At 46.2% G+C, this 14,771-nt stretch overlaps 5 protein-coding genes across 5 annotated transcripts; 2 read left to right on the plus strand and 3 right to left on the minus strand.

The window, feature by feature from the left end:
* Positions 1 to 211: 211 nt before the first annotated feature.
* TSTA_050510 (polysaccharide deacetylase family protein) lies at positions 212 to 1,269 on the plus strand (the record flags this gene model as incomplete). Its single annotated transcript, XM_002485520.1, has 3 exons — positions 212 to 895; positions 951 to 1,054; positions 1,113 to 1,269. The coding sequence occupies 3 exons, from the start codon at positions 212 to 214 to the stop codon at positions 1,267 to 1,269; spliced, it is 945 nt and encodes a 314-aa protein (XP_002485565.1).
* Positions 1,270 to 2,661: 1,392 nt separating this feature from the next.
* TSTA_050520 (uncharacterized protein) lies at positions 2,662 to 5,006 on the plus strand (the record flags this gene model as incomplete). The annotated part of the gene is made up of 2 exons (XM_002485521.1): positions 2,662 to 4,890; positions 4,965 to 5,006. The coding sequence occupies 2 exons, from the start codon at positions 2,662 to 2,664 to the stop codon at positions 5,004 to 5,006; spliced, it is 2,271 nt and encodes a 756-aa protein (XP_002485566.1).
* Positions 5,007 to 5,420: 414 nt separating this feature from the next.
* Positions 5,421 to 7,426, minus strand: TSTA_050530 (acetamidase; the record flags this gene model as incomplete). The annotated part of the gene is made up of 5 exons (XM_002485522.1): positions 5,421 to 6,320; positions 6,380 to 6,574; positions 6,685 to 6,957; positions 7,048 to 7,069; positions 7,161 to 7,426. The coding sequence occupies 5 exons, from the start codon at positions 7,424 to 7,426 to the stop codon at positions 5,421 to 5,423; spliced, it is 1,656 nt and encodes a 551-aa protein (XP_002485567.1).
* Positions 7,427 to 9,629: 2,203 nt separating this feature from the next.
* TSTA_050540 (uncharacterized protein) lies at positions 9,630 to 10,419 on the minus strand (the record flags this gene model as incomplete). The annotated part of the gene is made up of 2 exons (XM_002485523.1): positions 9,630 to 10,278; positions 10,334 to 10,419. The coding sequence occupies 2 exons, from the start codon at positions 10,417 to 10,419 to the stop codon at positions 9,630 to 9,632; spliced, it is 735 nt and encodes a 244-aa protein (XP_002485568.1).
* A 737-nt stretch (positions 10,420 to 11,156) lies between these two features.
* TSTA_050550 (translation elongation factor eEF-3, putative) lies at positions 11,157 to 14,731 on the minus strand (the record flags this gene model as incomplete). Its single annotated transcript, XM_002485524.1, has 2 exons — positions 11,245 to 14,731; positions 11,157 to 11,216 (listed from the first exon to the last, which is right to left on the minus strand). Exons 1-2 carry the CDS (start codon positions 14,416 to 14,418, stop codon positions 11,157 to 11,159), a joined length of 3,234 nt encoding a protein of 1,077 aa, XP_002485569.1. The 5' UTR covers positions 14,419 to 14,731.
* Positions 14,732 to 14,771: the final 40 nt, after the last annotated feature.

A 14,771-nucleotide genomic window follows, 5' to 3' on the forward strand; every position in this document is an offset into this window, starting at 1 on the left:
ACCCCCACCTTTGTAAGACTCGATAAACAACACCTAGATTTCCCCTCCTCAAATCCTCTTGAAAATGGAGCTAATTGAGGAGAAGTTCCATATCGAAAATATTACTATTTATACAACGAACTCACCGCGTTCCTCCCTATCTACAGACCTCTATTACACTACCACTCTCCCCCCTCCAGACGAACATCAAAAACACTTACTCCTCAAAAAAATGGGCAAGAAGCGCATTTTAGTCGGCTACGGAGTCGATATTGACGCCGTTGCAGGTTGGCTAGGATCGTACGGTGGAGAAGACAGTGTGAGCGACATAAGCCGAGGGCTCTGGGCCGGACATATTGGTACTACCCGGCTACTCAAACTATTTGAGAAGTACAACATCAAAGCATCCTGGTTTATTCCAGGACACTCGCTGGAGACGTTCCCCGAGGAGTGCGCGCAGATCCGTGACGCGGGACACGAAATCGGGCTGCATGGGTACTCGCACGAGAACCCAGCCAGCATGACGAAGGAGCAGCAGCGCGATATTCTCGATAAAACCTACAGGATGCTCTGGGATTTCTGCGGCAAACCGCCGCGTGGGATTGTTGCGCCATGGTGGGAGACCAGCGCAGAGATGGTTGACATGCTGCTCGCCTATGGCCTCGAGTATGACCACTCCATGTCCCACGAGGACTGCCAGATGTACTGGTTGCGGAAGGGGGACTCATGGACCAAGATTGACTACAGCCAGAAGGCGGAGACGTGGATGAAGCCGTTGGTCCGGGGCGAGACAACTGGTCTTGTTGAGATTCCAGGAAGTTGGTATATTGACGATCTGCCGCCAATGATGTTTATCAAAAATTCGGCGAATAGTCACGGATGGGTTAATCCGCGCGATATCGAAGATATCTGGAAGGTTGTGAGGCTTTATAGAATATACTAAAATTACCTACTGATACAATGCGTTTCAGGACCATTTTGATTATTTCTATCGAGAATACGATGAATTCGTGTTCCCTATGACAATTCACCCGGATGTATCTGGCCGACCCCATGTGTTACTTATGCACGAAAGGTAAGTTTGATGTACATAACCATAATTCATTCTTCTGGAACTGACATGTTTTGGGTAGAATTATCGAGCACATTAATAAACATGAGGGTGTGGAGTGGGTGACATTTGAAGAGATGTGTGATGAATTTAAGAAGACAAACCAGCCTCCTCCAGGAGCAATATTGCCAGCTACTCCTGGCAGCATTCTGGAGAAAAGTAGCAGTTTTCAACTTTAATTCATGCGGATTTCCAAAGGCAATATTATCAATTTAAATGCCTTCAAAGATTGTTGAGGCTATACTTTAGTAATTGTTGTCAACTGTTTCTGAACTGTGGACTAATTATTCTCGTGCATAATTTACAACATCTAGTCCAGCTCGAATACCGTTCCTTCTCTATAAAACGTATCTGTGTGCTCTGCAAGGATTTACCTTTTGCTTTGATCTACGACTTCGATATATTTCTAAGCCGTTTCGATGCAAATAAAGAATGTGTACGTGAATTGACAGAATACAGTCCAATATCAGTGTGACGGCTTAGAGCTTTGCGGGGATCCCCGTCATGTCAATATTCTTTACGGGATGTCCCATCGAGCCAATATTCCATTGGGTAGCTGTACTACGAGATAGTTAACTAAGCATAGAGAAGGAATAAAAAGAGGTCAGGAATCAAGCAGGGGATGAAGCCATATAAATAGGCAACCCACAAGTGAGCTCTGCTTGAAATATCCCGAATCTCTCCTTCTACTAACTAGGTACAAAGATTGAGCACTTCACAATTAGCATATGCAACCACTCTTAACCTCATATATATTTACACACACATATGTACATCCATTGATAACCTAGAGAGCCCCCATCATTTAATGAACTGCGTGGGATAGTTTCTTACATTTGACTCAATTCTGCACAACGAAACATGTGTATCTGTAAATAGAAGCTGAAAAAAACCGCTCCTGATGCCAGCCTTCTACGCCTTCATTCCAACCCCATAACTCTCAGCAGGAAGCTGCCGCTGGCCTGAGCTCTGCGGCTGCTGTTTCTCTCTTATTTCCTACGACCTAATTAATATCTCAGTTATCCGATGATCAAATTCATCCCCATCCAATATACTTCCGCGCGGTTTCCCTAAGGAGGCATTACTTCGAACCGCACTAGTTGACAAGGCTGTGCGTAACTGTCTTCATTTAGTTACAAGGTTGAATTCAACTCTGCAAGTCTAGTGCATACATACACTGATAGTCGCTGCTAAGTCGTCCTGCGTAGCAAATGACAACCTACAGCGAATTTCAGGCCGGGCAACACTTGTGCATTGCTAATTTTTGATCGTCCAGCTGAGTCCCCGGTCCAAGTGATAGAGGGCTGAGCCCATGTATAGCTTGAATTGCTTTTTCTGAACACACGATCCGTGCTTGAGTTAGATTATTTGTTCCAACCTCTCTCTTCTTGTATGAAATGCCAAGTGCCTTGGAACATCTTTCATTGTAGTGCTTGGTGACCCAGCCTCGCTTCCCATGTACTAGTAAATAGTCGCCCAAATTCCATTCCCTTCCACTTTTTCTTTTAATTTTTTTTCTTTCTTTCAAATCCTTCAAATACTTCAATCTGGTATTCCTACATTATAAAACAATGTCACAATTCGAGCCAAGCACACCGGCGACACAAGAGACTACCACATCTCAAATTTTGAACTATCTCATCGGCTGGATATGCATACTTCCAAGCGAATACTACGAAGCGGTCAAGATGTTCGACGAGATATATGATTCGACTTCTATAGTTCGTGGCCGTGACGACAGGAATGACTATGATATCGGGCGCATTGGCAATCATCTCGTGGTTATGAATTGTCCAGCCGCTGGAACGAAGGGGCAGATCCGTGCAGCGAGGATTGCAACCGATATGAGAAGCACATTCCCAGCAATCCGGTTTATGCTTCTTGTTGGCATTGGAGGTGGCTCACCCTCTAGGCGTGACGTTCGCTTGGGTGACGTAGTCCTTGGGACTGAGGTTGTTCCATATGGAAGTGGGAAATATACAGATCATGGTTTGGAAATAACCGGTCATATTGGATCTCCGCCTCCGATACTTCAAAGTGCGATAACCCGACTCGGATCAAAATTGAGACAGGGTTTCAATGTAGAGGAGACCATCCAAAGTCTCGGGCAGAACACCGTTCATCGACCAGAGCAAGACAACCTCTACTCTAGCAATTACATGCATACCAGCCGCTGTGATTGCCTGAAGATGGAACCTCAGGCCTTTGGATCTATTTGCGCTCGAACTCCCCGCAATGATAACCTAGTCCAGGTGCATGAAGGAGTGGTTGGATCTGCGGATCACGTCATGAAAAACGTCAGTTACCGTGATGAATTAGCCTTAAAATTCGGTATTATATGCTATGAGATGGAGGCATTTGGCATCATGGACACTATTTCATGCCTCACTGTGCGTGGAATTTCCGATTACTCGGATGGCCACAAAAACGACGAATGGCATTCTTACGCATCATTATCAGCGGCCGTATGCACAAAGGAGCTTTTGAGTACCATCACGGAACGGGCATTATCACAATGTCCATTTGAGGTGACTCTAGACGAAATTGAACGGTGGGTTAGAGGTGGTGTTCTTCAATTCAACTACTCTATACACCCATTGCCAGAGCCTCAAAACGAATACCAGATAGCGGAGCGCAGTCTCGATACGATTATTGATCGATATGGACTGGTCCAAGAGTTGATCGTCCCCCAGCTGTATAAATTGGTTGAGCAAACTGATTCAGAAAATGACCAGCAGCTTCAAGATTCAGTGTCTTCATTGGAGGCCCTGCAGAAAGAGCTGCAGGAGTGCCTGAATAAGCTTCGCAGTCGGGTCAAAAAGCAAGCAAAAAGGCGCGACATGAGTGATTCTATGCGCAAGCGTTGGAAACAACTCAAGAAGGGAATTGATGACCGGATGAGCTGGGTGAATGACGTCTCGAAGACCACTCACCAAATTCTGGGTTACACTCCTCGCCGGCTTTTCCTCGCGGTTGGTCGCAAAGGAAATAAAGCCATTCAAAACACCGGCCAATCTCTTCAACATGCAGCTCACCAAGCTTTTGAGCGCCTTAAGCACCTCATGGATGAGTATAAATTGCGTTTTCGTGCCAATAAAAAGCAGCAATCGAGATCACCTCCCCAGGACGGAGGCCCATTGGAAAGCCCTGACAGCCGTGAACATATCCCATCCTACTCCCACACCGATGCTCGTCCTGCCAAGGATTCTGAACTCACGTCGTCCTATCCAAAGAGTATTCGTATTGATGATCCAGACATGAAACATCCCATACAGATGAACCATACATCATCCCCACGATCAAACCATAGCTCAAATCCTTCGGACCTAAGTACAGCCACAAGCCAAAGTCCAGCACCTCCACCGCTACCGGAAAGACCTCCACCGGAGCCACTGATACAACGTCCTCCAGTTCAGTCGACAAGCCCTTCACCCCAAGTACGGCTGACGAAAACTCCATCCCAGGTGTCGTCGAGAGGACATCCACCCCCGGTACCCCGTAAGAAAGAAATCCTTCGATCTCGTGCCCTTAAAAATGCGAACTCGTCGTCACGTTCTTCTTTCGAGAGACCCAGGCAATGGGCTGAATGCAGGAGTATCATACCCCAACAAGACCATACTTTATCACCTCCCAGGCCTCTCTTCAAGCGTCCGTCTACACCTACACCTGGCGCTGACAGAAGATCTGGGCCTGACTTGACTGGGGCGTCCGCTCCACCCTTGTTGCCATCTGAGGAGACCCGTGTTACTTCTCCTTCTGGAAGTGTTCAGAACTTGGTTTCAGTCTTTCAGGATAAAGGAGTAATTATTGGACGTCCATCACCGTGAATGTTAAAAGTCGAGTTTTCTGCTAAGAAATCCATGAAGCCTAACAGGGGAAGAGTGAGGATGCGATTGAACTGGGGACTGAGGAGTGAGACTACGTTCCTAGCATAAATTAGACTCTCACTTCTCTCTCTTTTGTCCTTGCTCTTCCGTTCCATACGCTACGTTATTCCGGTGCTGGCAATCGCTTTGCAAAGCATCATTACTGTTATTATTAGAATCACTGCTCATTTGGATGAACTTTGTTTTTCATACCTTGGATTCTTACAAGTGACGGTGTTGGAAAATGGGATATAGATATTTTCACTAAGGAAATCTTATTATCACAGAATTCAAATGGCGACCACTCCAACTTCTAACGGTAGGTCTATACTGATAAAAGAGGTGAGTTTGAGTGATCGCGACAATAACAGAGGAGGAAGCAGCTATTTTGTGAAAGAGAGAACTAGGATAAATGCGGCACTTAGCCTCGAGCAGAAAGAAGAAAGGAGAATCGGTAATCGCGGTTAGAGTTTGCCATCCCTCAAGATATTCTCAATGACAGCAGCAGCACCTAGTACCTTTTCCTCCTCAAGTCTCTTCCCAATCACTTGCAGATTGACTGGATGGCCTTCCATGATCTCTAAATCATATTGGCTCCAGTTCCATGAGTCATTCTCATTTCTTGGACAGTAAGGCACATCTGGCAGGCGATCGATATTCCTCCTAACCTCGTCGACTGGAAATGTAATAGCTGGATAGTCCAATAGATTCCAAATCTTAGTATATCCTACCCACCGAATGGCTCGATGCGAGACCGCAGTATGCGGAAGTGTAGGCGATAAGAGGACATCGACAGGCCTTCCAGAAGATGAGCAGGTTGTATTCCATTTATCAAGATATCTTTTTTGAAGCTCAAACTTTCGTTTATTTAATTGCCAGTATTCGTAGACTGAGATGGCATTTCCGCGGCTAATCAGAGAACTGACGTGTGGGATAAAAGGCTCGCAAGCAGCATTGACATCGCGAATGATATCTTCACAGCCATCAGCCGAGTAGTAGAGGTCCATGAGCTGAATGTACTGTAGATGGTCAGATGTATCCCATAGTATAACTTCATGACCCTGTGCCTGGAGCTTGTTGGAGAGTGCGAGCAGAGCCCGTTCAATTGGTGGGTGCGGCTTCACAACGCCGTCGTCAAGGATGAGTCCGATCACCATAGGCCGAGATTGGATTTCTCGGAAAGCGAATTCATTCCAGGGGAGCGGTAAGCATCTTGGGTCGAAATTACAGGGCATGCTGTCTGCGACTAAGCGAGTTATGTAACAGATGGATTCAAGATCGCGGGCCATTGGTCCAATAGAGGAAGGGACATGTTCCTGGCCTTCAGTGGATACGGCGACGCCGTTGTAAGGGAATCGCGGACTCTAGTAGAATGTCAGTCTTACCGTTGTGAACATCATGATTATGAAACACAGCAACACACACTAGGCTTGAATCCATACAAACCCATAACGGCTTGAGGGATTCTGATACTGCCTCCAATGTCCGTGCCGAAGCCAAGAATAGAGCCATGCAACGCTAACAAAGCTGCCTCACCACCAGTAGAACCGCCAGGGGTGAAGTCGGGGTTCCGGGGGTTTGTCGTGAGACCCCAAAGAGGGTTCTCGGTCTCAGCCCACTATGATTGAGGCCATGACTGCTGTCAGTATCATATTCGTGCGTACGCTTTAAATTCTGAAGAATGAAGAATGGAAAATGGAGGTGCAGGTCTCAATATAGAGTACAAACCATGATACTCTGCGGCAGATTCGTTTTAGCAATGATCACAGCACCCATATCCTTAAGCATCTGCACCAAAACTGAATCATCCATAGCCGGCTTAAATGAACGGCCAACATAGCCCAGCGTCGTATCCAGACCCTTAATATTGAATTGGTCCTTTAGAGTTATGGGTATGCCATGGAGGGGGCCCTTTAGTTTTCCAGTTTTATTAAAATCGTGGTCCAACTCTCTGGCTTGGGCCAATGCGTCGTCGAAGTTGGGCTCCGTGATGCTATTTGTCTGGCATGGATGTCACCTTTAGCAAACAGTTCACCACGAAATGCTTAATACTCAGCCAAACGAGTGAGGGACTTCTGATTGACGACTCACTATTTGATGTGCTACCACGGCTCTAAGTAATAAACGATGTCAGCAGATGAAGATAAATTCAATTCCTTCTCCTGGAAAAATGCTTTTAGCCTTGATCTCAAATTTTTTATCACCTTTTGATATATGCCAAAGTGACCCTTTCGGCAGTTAATTTTCCCTGACCAAATAGATCCAACAAAGTAGAAACATTGGAGATATCAGTGATCTCCTGAATCGTCGAATCGCAATCGAGACGAGAACGACCATCGACACTATGGGTTCGAGGGCTGCGTCGATCTATGTCACCAACCACATAGGGCTTCAAAGCCTGGTCTCGCAACAATCGTTTTTCGGAAACGATCTCTTCCCATGTAGTAGTAGCACTATCGATTTTCATCATGCTTGATAGTGCTTCCCAAAGCGGTGATGTTGACTATCAGGTAAGGAAGAGTCGTAATTTGCAAGCTGTAGAAATAGGATAGTTGTCATTTAGCCACATACACTAGAGCTGCTTCTTCAGGGCCTCCCCATTTTTGAGAAGATAAGGGTTATCGAGGTGGAACCTAGCCAAGAGTGGCCGATAAGAAATTCTGCTGATTCTGCCACTTGTTCGTGTCGAATTTGTGGCTTTTTCTTTTCCTCCAACCTCAAGCACACCGAATTCAGGAAACCCCACGATCTATGGCGATTCATGGTCTTTTCAGATTGTGAAAATTGTGTTACTATGTCTCGAAGAATAGTTCAATATTATACTTCAAACCGTCGCTTATTATGTTTCTGAAGCAGTCAAGTATCATTACGTCCGAGGATAATTAATATCGGAAGCCGTATATAGTATTTGGCATAAATTAACAAACCTGATGAGCTGTCGTCAATGAGTTTATTGTCCCATCAAGCTTACTTCGGAAGATGTTAGGGTTAGGGTTTCACTGATATCCATGGCATCACCCCAGCATGACGACGCTATACTCGAGCTGAATATACCAGGGCATATATGTCTGTCCGGGAAATATGACTACAGAATACGGTGCGACCGAAGATCATCTCGACTGGCTCGACCTTGGCTATGGCTTGACTAATTCAGCCATTCAACATTGGGACATCGCATTTTGATTCTGCCATGATATATATGCGCCGTGAACATGAAAGGTTTATTGAATTCCCTACATTTTTTAGTCTAGGTTGAGGCAATTCAAATGATTGCAGGGTTAACCAATATCGTGGTTCATAACTATCGATTTAGCCGATATATTTGCCAAACAATTATTAGTAATTGTCTCATTGGTTTCATTCCATCAACGGTGCGATGGGCGTGAGAAATGAGAGAAATGGATCTGATATGTAGTATGTAACTCTGTCTGCAGTCAAATTCTCACGCGAGGAGAGTGAGGAGCCGTATAGAAGTTTCCTGAAATACCACGAGAAACCTCGTTGCATTCTAATACTACTGCACACCGTTTGATAAATCAGTCCTGTATCACCTATTTTGATTGGGTTATAACTTCTCTGAAAAGCCAAGATGTATCGTTCGAGTGGAAGAACAAAAGTTGAGAAAGATAATTCCAAAAGCTGATAGCTAAGTTCTATATTAGTCATGAATAAAATTGCTCGGCAGGTCACCTTTCTCTCTATAATTTTGCTTCCATCTAAAATTCATTAAGCTTGGTATTCATTTCATGACATACAAACTCCGTCGAGGTAGGTTCACGGAATGATATTTGATCTTCTTGTCTAACTATTCTCCTGTGCAGGGAAGATCGCGGCTCATTTTGGTGTACGATCGTTACTTCCGTTGTCCATAGGCCTTTTCAATGTACACAAGGTGGAGATATCAACTGTCGAATTATGAATTTCTGGCTCAAGTGAGCTCGAATTATTAGGCTGTAATCCGGAAGATGAATTCAACACTATGGTAGGACTTTCTACAGTGTCCTGAGAGGTGTCTAGTTGCAAGCTATCCCATATTCCAAATTGTTTTCCATATTCAATGCATTTCACTGCGGTAAACCGGGAGTGTGGATCTTTCTGAAGCATCCCCTTGATCAGATCGGTAAAATTTCTTGATTCAAGTGAGACTGAGAAGTCAAAAATATGCTGACACCGAAGCCTAATCCTCTGCTTGATACCCAAACCGCCGCTTTCTTTCAGAACCGGGAGGCCGAATACATATTCAAGAGCTATTACTTTTAATGAACATGTGTCAATAGAAGAGGTATATTTATCAGCGTCGATTTCGGGCGCGGCGTACGCAGCTGTTCCACAAAAGTTTTCAAGATGGAGTCCTGTCTCGCGAGACCAAAATCTGCTAGCCTCACTTTCAAGGGGTATGCATTTTTAACGAGCACATTAGCCAGTTTAACATCTCGATGCACAATATTAGGTGCATGAAGATGCAATAGAGCCTCGAGAAGTTGTGAAAGAAGGATGGTAGCTGTGTAAGTTTCGGTTGGACCTTTTGAAAAGTAACTTTCAACACTGCCGTTTTGAAAAGAATGGCATTATGAAGTAGGGCTTATTTTCATAATGTGAATCGATAATTTGCACGATATGCAGAAGTTTAGAGACACCTCAAACAACCATAAGTGACGACTCACATGTGGATATCATTTCAAAATCTCAATTTCCCTGAGCGTAGCTTGTTGCGGCATCGAATGGAATTCTTTTTGTGCATACTGTTTGCCGGTACTCACATCGATTACCAAGTAGACACGGGCCAAAGCTCCACTTCCAGTCTTTCGCTCACGCAAATATATGGGTTGTTTTCGGGGAGTCATAGCCGTACTAGCGTCAGCAGTAGGACTGTCAAGACCGATCAAGTGGAGAGGCGGAAGAGTCGACAAGCAATTTGCTAGAAATCTGTCCACTCGGGCCGAATACTCTTCCTTGCAGGTACTATGATCAGAGAAAACCAGATTGAGAGAAAGGCCTTTCAGATTTGGAACGTAGACTTCCACTTCCCAAAGTCGATCACCCTCGCGGTTGAGATCAAGAATCCATTCAAAATTTCTCCGCATTTCCCGACTGATTTGGTTGCTATAAGTGACAGCTGTCCCATGTGTAGACTCGTCTATCAAGATGATGTTTCTGTGATGATCAAATGTAACGTAGAAGTGCACATTGCTTATTCTCGATCCATGACCCGCGTCAAGTACGACATCACATTGACGGAGGTTTCTCCCGAATGAGAAATCCTTTGCAGGATTTTTGGGTGGCTGGGAGAATTCGAGCTTGATCCGATGTGTGAAAAGAAAGCTGGAGTATTCATCACTATCACTCGATGCCTCCGATCACTCGATGCCCGTTTTACCCCGCTCCCATAAGTAAACTTCCAAATTCGATAATTATTTTGAAGGCTGTGTCGCGGATTAACGTTAGGTAGGTCGCCATACACATTTTCCCCGGACAGCTCAAACCGCGGAGCATCACCGCCGAAAGCAATAAATTACAACTCAAAGAACGAAGTGAAAATTAAGTTCAATGCCATCGATCGAAATCTCAATTATAGATTGGAAATGCTAGGTTACACCAATTATGGTTTAGCATATGTAGGGTGTTGGACAATTACAAAAATTTAGTGTCATGTAAGCTTTGACATGCAGCCCCTTTGTCATGTCAACTTTGACAATACCGCCAAGAATTTTAAGATTACATGACTGTAATTTATTAGCCAATAAAATTGAGTAATAAAATTGGTTAACCAATAATATAAGCTATATGCTGTGAAATAAGTGACTAGTATGTAAAGTGCTCCACTGCAGCTGACAAGCAATTTTGTCAATTCTGACAAAAATTTACCGTCGCGTCGACAGACCCACTTGACATGACAAATCCCTAAGCATACGTCCAATGCATGACACCATCCTGCTTCAGGAATAGTTTCCGTAGCCCTCGTGGTGCGGGAAGGCAAAAGCAAATTTTGAGAAAGTCTTGGCGTTTCTGTATACTACGTAGATTTCCGGAGCATAGGCCGGACGATATTGTGCAACTACACCACAACACGTAAAGATATAATAAATGTCAAATCTCTATTAGCATTGAAAAGCATAATGATAGATACATTGCTGATCGATTTGAAGCATCCCCAGTTGTTTACAAGGGAGATAATATAGGAAACATGCATTAATCATAACTCAAACTCCGCTAACCATGAAATAACCAATAAGTAATGATTTACCGATGTTTAACCATCGCTTTTCAATCGTCTTCATCAGAGAATACCTCCTCACCACGCTTGCGACGAGCCATGCGTTCCTTTCTCTTTTTACGCAACTCGCCTGCTGATAGCTTCGCCTTTTTCTTCGTCTCCTCAATTTTGTTGCCCATAGCATCGAATTTCTCAGTATCGTCTACTTTCTCCGTCAAGCGAGGCCCTGATCCTTGCCCAGAGACCCAGTTATGGCCAGAAGGAGTCATTCTACCATCCATAACAGCCCAAACTTCCTCAGTGAGGTTCTCGGTGAACTCCCGGGAGTGAGTGATGATAACAACACCACCCTCGAAAGTCTTGATAGCCTTGGACAAGGCACCGAGAGAGTCACGGTCAAGGTAGTTGGTGGGCTCGTCGAGAACGATCAAGTGGGGGCGTTGCCAAGAGCAAGCAGCAAGGACGACCTTAACACGTTGACCACCGGAGAGACCACGCATGCGAGAATGAGAAACAAGCTCGGCATCAAGACCAAAGTTGGCACAGTGAAGTTCGATCTCACGACGAACCAGAGGACGGAATTGACCGCTTGCAAGAGCTTCCTTCTGATCGACCTCGGCAACCATCTTAGCGTGAGAGGCCAAGATCTCGTTACGAGGAATCCAGGCGTTGTCCTGAGTAGACATGGGAGTCCACTTCTCGTTCTTCATGCCAATGTTCTCACCAAGGGCGAAAGAGCACTCGTATTCGTAAGAGTTCTTGAACTTACGACGAGAGTGGATACCAATGACACGACGGGAAGTACCCTCGATCTTGTAAATTTTGTCCATAGCCTTCTCATCCTCCTCAGTGACGATCTTGTTGGCACGGTCCATGGTCTCACGGTCCTCACCAGTCTGGAAACGCCATTGAATGTACTCGGAAGGAGTCTTGTCGAGATGGTTATCAATGTGGGCGAAGGCGTGTTGCTTGATGTAAGCAATACGAATGTTCTCGTGCTGGTAAACCTCACCGGAAGTGGGGATAAGTTCACCAGTCAAAACGTTGACAAGGGTAGACTTGCCAGCGCCGTTGGGACCAATGACAGCGATACGAGATCCAAGAGACACCTGGAAAGTGATATCGCGAATTTGAGGCTTGGGAGTGCCAGGGTATTGGAAGGACATGTTGCTGACACGGACGATGGCCTTGGCCTTAGTCTTGACACCCTCGAGGAAACCGGGTTCGGGGAACTTGAACTCCATCTCAGAGGCACCGAGCTCATAGTAAGAGCGAGCAGAGGGGACCTTCTTGACGAATTCACTGAGAGTACCACGGTAGCGGCGGAGCTTGAAGCGCTCGTAGTGGATAACGTGTTGAATGACGTTGTCCAAGAACTTGCTGTCGTGCGAGACAATGATGGATGTGCAAGGGGAGTTGATGAGGTACTGCTCCAACCAGGCAACGTTCTTGACGTCCAAGTGGTTGGTGGGCTCGTCAAGGAGAAGGATATCAGGGTTCTCGAAGACAGCACGGGCCAACGCCAACTTCATCTTCCAACCACCAGAAAGAGAGGTGATGGGGTTCTCAAACTGCTCTTGGAGGAAGCCGAACTCAAGAAGCTTAGCCTCAATCTCCTTCTGAGGAAGGTTGATACCGACGCTCTCGAGCTTCTTCTGGGTCCAACCAATGACAGTCTGTTCGGTATCAGCAGCATCGAGATCGTGCTCGACGAAGACAGTCTTGACCTCGTTCTTCTTGGGGAAACCCTCGACTTGCTCGTTGTTGATGGCACGCATGAGGGTGGACTTTCCAGAACCGTTAGGTCCCAAGAGACCGTAACGCTGACCACGCTTCAAACGCAAGTGAGTCTGGTTGAGCAAGATCTTAGCACCGTAAGCCAAGTTGAAGGTACAGTTGCAGAGATCCTCTCCCTCTTCTTCGTCAGAGTTGACTTCCTCCTCTTCACTGGCAGCGGGAGAAGCACGCTTGCGGAGCGTTTCAGCAACGCTCTTGGCATCAGCCTCACTAATGAGGGCGGCCAAGTAAGGAGTGGTGTTCTCAGTCCAGCTGACAACTTCAACCACCTTCTCATCGATAAGCTGACCGGAAATAGCAGAAATGTAGTCGATAGTAGCATCAGCGTTGGCGATTTGAGCCTTGTACTTGGGCTCAAGGATCTCCTTGAGGATAGCGGAGACAGTAGAGATATCACCGGCGTGGGAAACTTCGGGGATCTTGCCATCCTTAACGTCACCAACACGGATCAAGGTGTCGAGAGCTTGTTTGGTCTTTTCACGAGCCTCAGGGTCGGCAAGCGTTTCGTAGTTCTTGTTGAGAGCGGGCATCAACTTGGGCAAGAAAGAAGCGACGATCTGAGGATCCTCGACAAGCTTACACATGTTGTCGACGATGACGGCAGACTTTCGCTTGATGGCAGTCTCACGCTCAGCAAGACCACGCTCAAGAAGAGGAACCATGATGGCCAAAGTAGGCTCATGGACATCAGTGACGAAAGTGGTGGCACCGAGCAAGTGGACAGTCTCGGGGACATTCTCGGGTTTGGAAATACACTTGATGAGCTCAGGAATGAAACGCTCAATATCCTTGTTGACAATCAAGCCGCAAACCTTCTCCATGGTGCCGTAGGCAGCCTTCTTGACCTCGGGCTTGGTGTCCCACATGGACTCGGAGACAACGGGAATGAGGTCTGGAACGAGGAAAGCGAGCTGAGCAGGGGCGGTTTCGACGAGGGCCTCAATGCACTGGAGACCGGTCAACTTCTCGGGCCATTTCTGGGCAGAGAGAATGGAGTTGATGATGGAAGGAAGGGCAGCCTTGGTGGCGTTAGGGTTGATGGCCTTCACGAGAGAGATAGCAGCCACCTGGGCAGCGTTCTTGACGTTGGTCATCTTGTCACCAACGGCATTGAGGGTAGGTCCCAAAAGAGTGACCAAGTAAGGCTCGACACCGGGAGCAACGGAGGAGTGCTCAGCGATGGCACGGATGGCCTCAACGGCACGCTCGCGAGCGTTGGCATCCTTCTTGTTGGCGAGCTGCTTCTTGAGCGCCTCAACGGCCTTGAGGGGGACAGTCCTCTCTTCGATGGGGCCGTTCAAAAGAGCAGCGAGGTTGTTGGCGTGAGTGTTGGCTTCATCGGGAGTCTTGGAAATGGACAAGTTTTGAATCAAACTCTCGACAACGGCGACGGAGTTGGCGGTCTCCTTGCCGGAGATGGCGGGAACGGAAGAAACATCAACAGCAGGCATTTTGGTGTTGGAAGACGTGGTGAAAATCGTGAAAGAGGAAATATTAGAAATGAGTTGAAAAAAATGCAAAGACTGATCTATGAAGGGTATCTGCAAGTCTTTTTTTTTCGGTGGGTTTTTGTGTTGTGGCGGCCGGCGTATCTGCGTTCTTTTCACAAATGCGCACCTGTAAGACAGAAAAAAACGATTCTATCTGCTGTCTATTCTATTTCTTGCAGACAAGAAAAAGACGAAAAACGACGACCCGACCTCTTGTAGTGTAAGAGACGAAGGGAAAATTAGGTAGGAAAAGAAAAGAGAAGTGGAAAAGTGTAGGAAGAGGAAGAAAAAGGAGGGGTGAGAGAGAGTGGGCT

This window comes from Talaromyces stipitatus, genomic scaffold (genome assembly GCF_000003125.1).
Source record: "Talaromyces stipitatus ATCC 10500 scf_1105507295515 genomic scaffold, whole genome shotgun sequence".
NCBI lineage: Eukaryota > Fungi > Ascomycota > Eurotiomycetes > Eurotiales > Trichocomaceae > Talaromyces > Talaromyces stipitatus.